Here is a 12,003-nt window from a genome sequence, read left to right as displayed (position 1 = left end):
AGACAGTGGCAGAGATAGAAATTGGAGCACATTATTTCAAGTCCAATTTCCAGGGTTCTTACTCACTGCACTAGGTGTATGCTTGGTAATAACTGAGAACAATCCATTAATTGGGAGGGGGAATTGAAGAAAGGGGATGAAGAAGGAAAGAAGGTGAGAAGGAGAAAGGAAGGAGCTAAATTGCTTTCTCCCCCTCCAGGGCACAATGCCTAAAGTTGTGGCCTGATTTGACACATCCATTATCCCATCCCAGTCTGCTGCTCCTTGTCTTTTAATGCAGCGGTCCCAGACCTTTTGGGCACCAGGGGCTGGTGCTCCTATGATGAGCTGAGATGGAGCTGAGGTGGTGATGCCAGCACTGGGGAGTGGCTGCAAAAACAGATGAAGCTCAGCTTGCTCGCCTGCTGCTCACCTCCTGTTGTGCAGCCTTGTTCCTAACAGGCCACTGATTAGTACCAGTCTGTGGCCTTGGAGCTGGGGACCCCTGTTCAAGTAGCCTTTCTCCATATTTACTTTGAATGTAAACTCTCTCCCTACTACTGTTTCTGATGTTTATGCTCCCAGAGTCGTTGATCAAGGCTATTATGATAATCATCAATCAGAATTAAAATAATATTAGGTTTGAGGTTCATGTCTCATGATGATTTTCCCAGGACCTTTATTTGGGGATTAATTAAAAGACACATCATAATTAATAAACTAAGGTGCACATCTAATTAAACTAGAAAGACTCAGGATATGTTTTTGAGACAGAAAGTTTCTATTATCTACATGTCTAGGTACCTGTCTTTTCTCTACCATTTATGGAGTGCTTTCCATGTATCAGACTCTGTGTTAGGCATATGTCTATGTATATCATTCTAAACCCAAAGCAGCTAAAGTAGTTGTTATTATCTCCAGTGTACAGATGAGAAAACTGAAGCTCAAACATATATGTAGTTATAACATATGTATCTATACATATTTGTAACATATGTTATAAATGTATTGTTGTAAATATGTCATAGCCCTATATCTATGTATCTGTACATATATCTCTATATATTTATCTATATATCTATATCTGTAATGGTCATAACATAGCTAGTAAGTGAAAGAATTGGGATTAAACCTTAGGCTTCTCAGATGGAAAGCATAATAGTTCTTTCTTTAGTTGAAAGAAAATAAGCACTACATTTTGTACTCTTAGTTTTTGGGAAATAATTGGAATGGAAAGCTTTGTTTCAGACATGAAAATAATGGGACTCACACATCTCTCTCTCTCTCTCTCTCTTTCACACACACACACACACACACACACACACACACACACACACTGTCATCTCATTGTTGTTACAATCCCAGGAATCAGGCCATAACCTCTCTACCTGACTATTTCATCAGCACTTATTTTCACATTCTGTCATAACCTCTATCCAACCTTATAAACTCACCATCCACCTGGTGTGGACCCCTTCAGTAGATTCTCTTTCGAATAAAAAGACATGCTCTGGCTTAGAATCCACTTTGTCCCACCAGAGAGCAACTCTATTGACTGGGCCATTCTACTCAAACTTGACAGCCAAATACATCTTTTATAAAATTACCAACTGATACCCTCCAATCTCTCACTAGAAAGTTCGAGTAATACGAAAAAACATTATCTTATAACACTCTGTAATATACATTTTTTAAGTGTTTATACTCCTTCATTAACATACAAAATGCATGAACTGCAATAGGACCAGGTTAATAAAGCACAGCAGAGTTAAACCTTTTAAGACAGTAGGCATATTTGTAAGTAACTCAATTCTGGCTATCTATGGCAAAGTCCTTAATATGTTTTTGTAATGTTTTAAACTCCTTCCCAATACGCTTTTATCTTCTTTGATATAAATTGGACAAATTTTAAATTTGTTTGGGACATAAATCACAGTAAGTGTCACTTAAGGTCAGTGTTGGTTGGTGGTCTTCAGCCATATGTTACTTCTCATTAAAGCAGCCAGACTTGAAATTGTGTCTAGAGGTGATATTTAGTAAGTCTGATTTAGGACTAAGTCTTCAAAAATGAAAATGCTTCTGTCTATACCAATCATCTTTAAGTCACCAAAAACATTTGGAAATTCCTCTTGATTACAGCAATATCTAGAGTTCAAAGAAGAATTCAAACTACAAGTTATTCTAACATCTGTTTTGATTTTATGGTCAATCTGAAAAGTTATAATTTACATTCACTGTATGTACCAAATGATGAAGTTATTTTCAAACTACTGTCTTTTGAAAAAATAAAACAAAACAAACAAAAAAACCCTCTTTGTACTTAGATCTTGAGCTATGTCTTACTTGTCCATACCAACAGAGGGAAAAATTTCATGAATAATCAATAACAATTTAAAAACTTTCCTTAGGCCATGGTCTTACTCTTTGCTTCCCTGCCTTTATGGCTAACTTCCACTTAAGTTTATTATCAACTTTGGGCTCCATCAGGGAAGCCACAGAAAAGACAATAATGAGGTTGAAGAGAAGCAGAGGGGCTAGATAAAAGGATAATTACATGCCATGAGGGAGAATGAGTGTGACATAGGAATTATTGCTACATGGAAACAGAATGCATCATGTAACCCGACAGCCCAAGAGTTAGAGTAAGTCATTTGTGAATGGGGGTGCTTACTCTACAACCTCAGTTAGGCATTTTCTTAGACAGATATTCTTTATTCCTGTAGGGGAACTTGCCAGCAATTCACATCAGTTAGCCACCACCAACTGTCTTTTCCTTACTGGATTTAAAACAAGTTTTATTTGTACAAAATTCTGCACATGCATATTTTATTAAGTTTGACACTCAACTGCAACACCTATTGTAATTTCAGAGATGTTAAAATGTGAATAAAACAAAATCAAAAACACATAATTGGAGTTGATAAAATACCGTAGTGAAAATTTCAGTCTACAGTAAAGCTTGTTCCATGAGAATTTCTTCTAAGGAGAAGTTTGAAATGCCTTGATGTGATTTTTTTTTTTTTTAAAGCGTGAGGTTAACATAACACATTTTCCAATAAAAACTTAGGATTGGGGATGTAGAATGAGAAAATATTTCTAAACCTCTAGTTTAGAAATAGTTCTTTTGTTCTCATGTTACTTACATTCTATGTCCTAGGTATTGACATACTAAGCATTTAGCTTGTTAATGCCCAACAATAAACTGCAGATATCAACTTAAGAAGCTGGTTGATGTTCAATGTGAAATAAAACACCAGGAAACACTGACCCCAAAAAGAGCAATACTTACTTTGATTTTTGTAATGATCTTTTTCTTTACTAATTATGTACATCAAACTTTGTGTCTGGTTGCCTTATTTACAGGTTAATGGTTCAAATCAGTTAACTCATGAACATAACCCATAATATCTACACATACTCTTAAATAAATTACAGAAAAATAAAATAAAAACACTAAAGTTGAAAACTGATCCTGGGTTCTTATCCTAGTTATTAATGCAAGAAACTTTTTTCATTAACAGTTCGTCTGTGTTGGGGGGAGCCCCAACAGAATGAAAGCGTTTGCACTGTTCATGCATAAAGAGCTTGGATTGGAGGAAAGCGGAGAGCACATAAAGGACATCTGTGCTGGGACAGACAGATACTGTATGTACAAAATTGGTCCCGTGCTCTCCATCAGCGTAAGTACTCAATGACTGCACTTCAGGTAGTCAGTCATCACAAGCTTGCAGCAACAGAGGGAACTTCTGAAACAAGGAGTTCTGTTTCCGCTCCAGCTTTGCCCTCTCACACAATTAAATGAAATTTCCAGGTGTAGCATTCGTTGTTGGAAAAAGTCCTAGGGGCAGAACATAGCATTCACTGTTATTGTAGTTTAGTTTATTAATTATCACTTAGCAATTCAAGTTAGGGGGAAAAAAACCTCAAAGCACACTTCCTCTCTTTAGTTTGTAACTGATTAAACTACCAATAATTTTCTCTTCTTTATCCCTTTTCTAGCTTTGGGAATGTGGAGCTTTAAGCACACAGGGGCCAATTTTCAGGATTACCAAAGGGTGCCTTTTAACACTATAATAAGCTTGCTGAAAAGCTGTTAATGCATTTCCACAGAGCTCTTGTGAATTGCTCATGTATTTAGAATATGTTAGCAGGTCTGGACACACACAGTGTCCTGAGACGAAATGAAAATAGAATAATTTGCAATTTTAGGGAATATATAAACCACTTCCCTCTTGGACTCAGGGTGTATGTGCATGTGCACCGAGCTTGTCTTTCTAAGTTTGTCTCTCCCACAGGATTGTATTCTGAAATAATAGCTGTACACTGTCACATATCTGGATGCTGCAGCCCTTGTAAGGTGCACAGCTCAGCTGATCTTCTTTCTGGGTTAAAAATGCCTGAAACTTGCTTTGGGCTTGAGCTCATTTATTCATTTGCTCATTTGACAATTATAGAATATCTACATGAGAAGGAAACTGAATATCCTTTGATCTTGGCAAATTTTGTCTTACTAATTTTTGCTGACTTTTAGACTACAACTGTTTGTCAATTTTTTGCACAATAAATGGGTAAGGACAAAAATGTAAGGTTTATGAAAAAGTGAAACTCTCGTAGACGAGCAGTTAAACTTAAGAGTAAGATATCAAAGCAGCAGTAGACAGATCCTGTTGTCTGTCAGGGAAAAAAGAGCTGAAATATGTATTAGGCCAAGAGGTCAGCCAATTAGAAATGGGCCTCACTAAAGCAGACAGTGGATTTCCAATTTGGGCCCCTTCTTTGAAAATTCTTTGAAAATTCTTGCTCTATAGTAACTGAGGGGTGTGTGTGTGTGTGTGTGTGTGTGTGTGTGTGACATAGAGAGAGAGAGAGAGAGACAGAGAGACAGAGAGAAAGAGAGGAGATAGGGACGTTAGCAGAAACACAGAAACTGAGTTGTCATGTTATTCCCATGTCACATAGTAAGCGAATATTATAAATATATCAAATATCTGGTATAGAGAGAATCTAATAGATCAGATAATGATTTGTTCTCTTAATTTACAGTTGAGGAAATTGAGACTTAGTTTACTCATCAGTGGCAGAGTCAGTGCCAAAACCCACATTTGTTAATCTCAGACATATACATTAATATGGGTTTGATTCATGTCTCCAAGAGACTTGCGATGCATTTGAAAGTCAGGATGTGTTCAATGGGAGCCATAAATGGGGAACCCAGAGGTTCAATGTTTTAATTGTTTCATATTCGTGATGGTGGGAAGGAGAGAACTCAGGTGAGAACATCATGGTCACAATGGCAATGGTTTTCCAGATTTGCTGATGAGAGAATTAGTGGCAGGCATCATTTAGCTTTTTCTGCACACAAAGTCTTTGTGCCAGAGAGCAAAGTTGAAGAACACATTTGACACTCTAATTTGTGTTAGGAATTAAATAACCACCGATTCTAAACTTAGCTCTAGCTACTACAAATTCCAGAATGGAGGATCTTTCTGGAGAATTATTAGAACATATTATAACACCAGAAGTTGCTAAATCCTCTAGTCCATGTTGACCCCTATTCTGGTGACATTGATTCTACTATTCCAAATGCTGAGGAAAATTGGGGTTATGGTCATGGTCTACAGCAACTTAACCTTGCCTGCATGTTCAGTATATGCTCTGAACTGTTAGGCATGGCTTTAACCCACATCCCTACCCTTGTACCTTTCAGAGTTCACAATGAATGAATGAGGCGACATGAGAGCAATGACATGGATTTACTATTTCATTTAGTAAGATGGAAAGGGACTGATGACATGGAAACCAAATTTATATTTCCTCAAAATCAAGTCAGTCTTGAAAAAGCTCTATTTCAAAGGCTCACTATAAAGAGGCCAGTGGAGAGATGAAAGAAAAATGGCACTGCCCCGACACTCTGGTACACCACGCCACTGCCGCCTTCTGCTCCTGACCATGAAGGCTGAACTCAGTGTAACTGGCAGGGAGAAGCTTCTCTCTGATCCTCAGAGATGAACATGTCAATCAGCATGTCATGTAGGCTTCAGTTAGAGCCGCTTTACGTCTTCCTCGGGTTTGGAAAAGTCGTGATCATTATGTAAATTTATCTAAGGGCTGGTAACTTGTAATGAAGAAAGAAAATATGTCCTGTGCCTATATCAGTTTGCAAGATGTATAATGACCTTCTCTTTTTTTCTCAACAGCATGGTATGGGCATCCCCTCCATTTCTATCATGCTTCATGAACTCATCAAATTACTGCACCACGCCCAGTGCTGTGACGTTACCATTATCAGAATTGGCACATCAGGGGGAATAGGTGAGATGGTTTGATTTCTACTATAAAGTCCAAGTCATTGTTCCATATAGAGTAGCTGCTAAAATACACAAACATTCTCAAAACCCAGTAGAAAACCAGATGGGCTAAGAAGTGTCAGGAGGCTGAGCTTAAGGACATTAAAAGTAATTTAGAGAAATATTTCTTTTCTATTTTTCTCTTTTTTCTCCGTGGAAACCTGGAGGGAGAGATCCCACTGCCTATTGCCCAGATGAACTTAGGTATTCTTAGAGGACAAGTAGAATTACTAGGAAATGTGTTTTGGGGATAAGAGTAAGTTTTTAGGGTTACAGTAAATTTTGAGATATAGGAATTTTTAAGTGACATAAATAAGTGCTTTCATGTAAAAAAATCATCACTAATATTTGCCTTGTTTGTTAGCTATGTAAGCAGACTTCATAGCTCTTAGGAAAACATTGCTTTTAGCTCAAGTCTGCAATTACATCTCCTTTCTTGGCTGGATTTTTTCCTCACAACACACCAGAGGAGATCAAGCTGAGCCTTTAGGGAAGGGCCAAGCAATGCTTCCTAAAGTTACCCCAAAGCTTTCTCTCCTCCCTTCTTCCTTGGCTGGTCAGGCAGCTGGTCAGGGGCCTTGTTTATACTTCCACACTGAGCTGAGATAAGATTCTGAGAAAACTTTCTCTTTTTTTTAACCTTTTCTTTAGGAGCAGATCTTGTGAGGGAGTGATTTTACTGTCATCAAATGCAAATACAGACAGAACATTGTAACTGAAAGGGTTTGGTTGATAGAATGACAGGACTGACTGGGAATTAGAAAAAAAGACTGAGATTTTGGTCTTAGAACTACACAGTTTTGGAGCAAAAAGATACCTCAAAAATCCTCAAACAAAAAACAAGAGAAGTGACTTGTCCACTATCACAGATCCATAGGGAGCTAAGCCATGCTTCAGGAGAAACAGACGTGTTCAAAAAGATTAGGCCCTTTCCACAGCTGTGGTATAGGAATAAAGTCCAGCCAAGGCTGTCACAGATGGGATGGAAAAAAAGGACATTTGTGGATGTCCATCTTGAAAGAGGAGAATGTTAGCAATCATTGTTACGTTAGGCATCCTCCTGGATGCCCTTATTTTAGCCTTTGAAAGACTTTAATCAGAATATAAATGGTCTAACACATCTAAATATTAGGATGGTATGTGAATAACATCATTTTTAATGCCCACATTTTCAATTTCCTTCTCAATCATTTTCCTATTCTTGGAATATTGTGAATAATTCAAATATCCACTTATTTGACTTGTTTAAAAAGTATTAACCTACCAATGCTCTATCATCAGAGTTCACCGTGGGTCCCTAGCTGGAGTGTCTAAATTAACGTCACATTGACCAACACTGGAATTTACAAAAACCCAGAAGATATGGCTGTCCTCAATGGCAGGGTTTGATAAACTTTCTCTGTAAAGGGCCAGACAGTAAATGTTTTAGCCTTTGCAGATCATATAGTTTCTGTTGAGACTTCTCAACTCCATGATGATAGTATGGAAGCAACCGTAGACAAAAAGTAAATGAGTGAATGTGGCTATAAGTAAATAAAACTTAACTTACAAAGACAGGCTGGAATTGGCGCGTGAATTGTACTTTGCTGACCTCTGCAGCATTATAACTCTGTGGAAGCGCTCATTCATTCAACAAATTTTTATTGAGTACCTATAATGTAATAGGCATAGATGTTAGACCTGGGGAGACAATAGTGAACAGACAATGCTCTTGCCTTTATGGAGCTTATGTTTCATCAGAGCCCTAGAGAAACAAATGAATAATTACAAAAAGTGTGATTAACGTTAGAACGGAAAGAGTCTAGGGCACTATCATTATATGTCCTCTTATTTTGGCTCTAAATAGAAATCGGAATGGGTCAAAAACTAGGTCAAAAGCTGGGCCTGGGGAAATTTAATGTAACCTATCTGAGTCCCGTTTTAATTTTTTTTCCCCTCCATGGATTCATACCATTTGGAGGAAGTGACTTAAGCTGACGCCTAAAGAATGAGTCCGTGTCAGTCTGATGAAAAGGTGTGGGGGAAGACCAGAGAGCATTCCAGGCAGGGAGAATAACAGTTGGCAGAAACTGGTTTCTCAAGTCCCTGTGACTTGAGTTACTGAGTCCCATGAGCAAGCCAGACTTTGCAGCACTGGAAGGTCAGCCAAGAGGCCTAATTTACGTGGGGCCAGAGAGGGGAGAAGGGAATGGACGTGAGGAGAATCAGAAGGAAGAGAGGATAGAGATGCAAAGAAATTATAGTAATCAAGGAGCTGCAGAGATTAAATATCAAGTAGTCACATCACTTTATGAAAGCTACTTGCTGGCAGCCTCATTTAGTTTGTTCCTGACCTAATTTATTCAAATTTGAGCCGGAAGGCCAATACTAATTTGCATGTCCAAGAGTCATGTTTGTCTTGAAATCTAAACCCCATCACATTGTAAATATGAATGTGGAAAGACAGCAAATGTAAATGCTTGTTCTGAATGTTGTTATTTAATTGCATTTGGAAAAGAAAATAATTTAAAAGATGAAAATAAGGAGAATCATTAGCAACTAGCATTAATTATTGTTGGCAGAACTAATTACATACTATATGTCAAAAGTAAACTGTAAGTGACATTCTTTGGTAACCATTTATTTATTCCCATACTATAGGGATCACACCGGGGTCTGTTGTAATAACAGATACAGCTGTAGATTCTTTCTTCAAGCCCCGGTTTGAACTGGTAATCTTGGATAACATCATCACCCGAAGTACTGAACTTGACAAGGAACTGGCTGAGGAACTATTTAACTGTAGCAAAGAAATACCCAACTTCCCAACCCTCATTGGACATACGATGTGTACCTATGATTTTTATGAAGGTAAGAAAAATTTATAAACTGTGAATGCAACTGAAAATTGTTAGCAACTCTTTGTTATTCAAATCCATAATTTATATTAAAAATTCCTCTTTAGAAAATTAATAGTTGGGGATTAAAAATAGAACTGAAACAGCCTTTTTAACTTTCTGAAGCATAGGAATGTAAGGACATAATAAGCCACAGAGAAACATACATAATGAATATATATTGAGAGTGGGTTTAATCCTCTAAGAACAAATTGAATACTAAAATTCAATTAGTGATGTTAGCAAAATCTTATCTCTGTTTATGCTTTTAATTTAAATTGGTGACTCTGGTAGAAGGGGAATATGTTGATTCTGTTTCTGCCATTTTGAGGTATAATCGCTTGTACCTCAAAAAGGATCTGGCAGTCAGGAAAAAACAGAGATGAGGAAATGAAGAGAAATATTTAGGGGAGGAAATTCCAAGGGATAAGGTGGTCTCAGAGTGATTCTTGTTCTTATAGTGATGAGCAGTGTCCCCCCCACCCCCAATCAAGTTTAGGAGCAAATTGAAGGTGACTGCCAAGTAGCTCTTGCTATAACGGGTGAAGGGCCAGGAGAAAAAAGCATCAAGGACAGACCCAGCTCATTCTAGAAGAAAGAATCTAACCAGGGTTGGTACCATTTCTTGGAGAACGTTTCAGAAATCTTGTAGAGTGCTTATATTTGAGTATATTCATCAAACTACAGATTATTTTATTTTATTTTTCTTTTCTTTTCCCATTGGAGCAAACTTAGAGTATTATGTTAAAATTTTAAAAATTATGTGCGGAAATAAGATATATTATCTAAAAATGTAACTTAAGATTAGTAAAAATGGCACCACCACATACGTGTTATAAAACAAGAGGCACGTTGGGTCTGATAGGGTTGAGAATCTGTGATAGGCCACTGGCCCCCTCACTGAGAGGGTCATGGATGAATTTAAGCCTGAGCTTGCAAATGGCAGCCTTTTGAAGTCAGTGTTTTCTTTGGCCTGTACAGAATTTTTTTAAACGTGTTTTCTTTTTGCCAACATTTATAATTTCTGGAGATTTCATATGAAAATCCATAGTTTTATCTTCTCAAAATAACATAACATTAAAAAATGTAAAATAATTCATGGCAGCCCTGGTAAGCCTCAGCCCACATTCAGTGAAGGTGAGGTGAGACTGCTCCCTTCAGACCACACAGACCTCATTGACATTACCTGTTTGGCTTCTAGGACAAGTTTGAATTGGCTTAAATAACACTATATTAGAGGTGTTGGCACGCAGCCCTAGGAGAAAGGCAAAAGGAGAAGCAGTCAGGGTGAAGGTAGCATGAAAGATAGAGGAAAAGGAGAGAAAAAAATAGGAAAGGAAGCCAAAAAGTGGACTGTGCCAATAATAGAAGGTTACAGGGTGATATTAACCTGCTTTGCTTCAACCCAGGCCATCCTTGGGAGTTGGGTGTGGGGAAGTCGGTTTCTAGTACATGCAAGGTGGAAGTGAATAACAGCATCAGGTTTTTCCCACCTTCTGGCTCCATTAGGACATAGGTGAAATTATGTGAAGAATGAACACTGAAAGCAGCCTAGAAGAGAATAAGTGATCACAAATGGTGGCATACAGCCTGAGAGCCTTGTGTCAGGGAAGAAGGTGGACAAATCTATTGTCTGTATGTGGCTGCCACTGTCATGATAGGCAGATGGAGAGCTGCAATGTCCAAACCAGTGCCTTGATTCTCAAGTAGCTGAGAACACCACAGTCTTGAAGTCTCTTCTCCCCCAACACCAGCACTTGGCCCTGAGTGATCCTAAGATTCTCCTCAAAGAGCAGATCTCTCAGTGACCCTCTGGGTACAGGGCTAGCTGCTGCGGCCACTCAATGGTTACTTGCCCCAGAGCTGGGGTGCTCAACACCATGGACTCTTCTACATATGAGACTCATGAGTGGGGTACATCCTTGCTCCTGGTCCCCTGATAGATTCAGATGGTGAGGTTTGTCCTACTTGGGGTGCGGACCCAAGAGATAGAGTCAGCTGCAGAGCACTCCAGCTGACAGCAAGCTTCTTAGTGATGCCACTGCCATTGTGGTCACTATTCTCTATTCTCTTTCAGGCCAGGGTCGACTAGATGGAGCACTGTGCTCCTTTTCCAGAGAAAAAAAGGTAGATTACTTGAAGAGAGCATACAAAGCCGGCATCAGAAACATTGAAATGGAATCTACAGTGTTTGCAGCTATGTGTAGACTTTGTGGTCTTAAAGGTAAGCTGTTCACAAATACCTAAGATGAAAGTCTCTCCTTCATGAAGTTACTTTCACTCTGCAGGAGAAGAAAAAGAAGTCCAGCTATGTATTATTTTGGGTTGAATGCATGCTGTATAAGTGTTCATAATATGTATTATCTCAAGATGTCTTTTGAGTAGGCAGGACACTACTCCCATTATGGAAATGAGGAAACCAATTCTCAAGGATCAAAAGCAAGTTGCCAAAGGTCACCAGCTATTGGGTTCTATAGCTGGGACTTGACAGCAAGTTCTACTTTCTTCATCCTGGCTGCTATTCTCTATTACAGTTGAATTTATCAAGACATGACACAAATAAAATACTCCTAAAATAGTCCATCAAAGGATTAGTGTGTTTTTAAAGTTAATTTACATGCATTTTTGCTTTTCCCAACCTTTTATTTAGAAAACTTTTAATAATATAGAAAAATAGAAGTATAATAAATATCTATATACCCTTTACCAAGATTCAACAGTTTTTAATATTTTGCCACATTTGCGCATGCTCTCTAAATATATGTACAGTGTATACACACTCACACACCCCATTTGCTTTT

The 12,003-nt window shown here is 38.2% G+C and overlaps 1 protein-coding gene across 2 annotated transcripts in view; it reads left to right on the top strand.

Moving 5' to 3' along the window:
- The window catches only part of UPP2 (uridine phosphorylase 2), a 67,702-nt gene that overhangs the window by 5,121 nt on the left and 50,578 nt on the right, over positions 1 to 12,003 (top strand). For both annotated transcript variants that reach the window (XM_016152829.2, XM_016152828.2), the window contains exons 3-6: positions 3,501 to 3,659; positions 6,177 to 6,291; positions 8,967 to 9,176; positions 11,280 to 11,426. In XM_016152829.2, the coding sequence (XP_016008315.1) occupies positions 3,501 to 3,659; positions 6,177 to 6,291; positions 8,967 to 9,176; positions 11,280 to 11,426 (631 nt within the window). The remainder of the gene's footprint in view (positions 1 to 3,500; positions 3,660 to 6,176; positions 6,292 to 8,966; positions 9,177 to 11,279; positions 11,427 to 12,003) is intronic.

The sequence above is a fragment of the Rousettus aegyptiacus genome, unplaced genomic scaffold (assembly GCF_014176215.1).
Source record: "Rousettus aegyptiacus isolate mRouAeg1 unplaced genomic scaffold, mRouAeg1.p scaffold_m13_p_2, whole genome shotgun sequence".
Classification (NCBI taxonomy): domain Eukaryota; kingdom Metazoa; phylum Chordata; class Mammalia; order Chiroptera; family Pteropodidae; genus Rousettus; species Rousettus aegyptiacus.
Note: the sequence above shows the minus strand (reverse complement) of the source record. Positions and strands in the feature narration are given on the sequence as shown.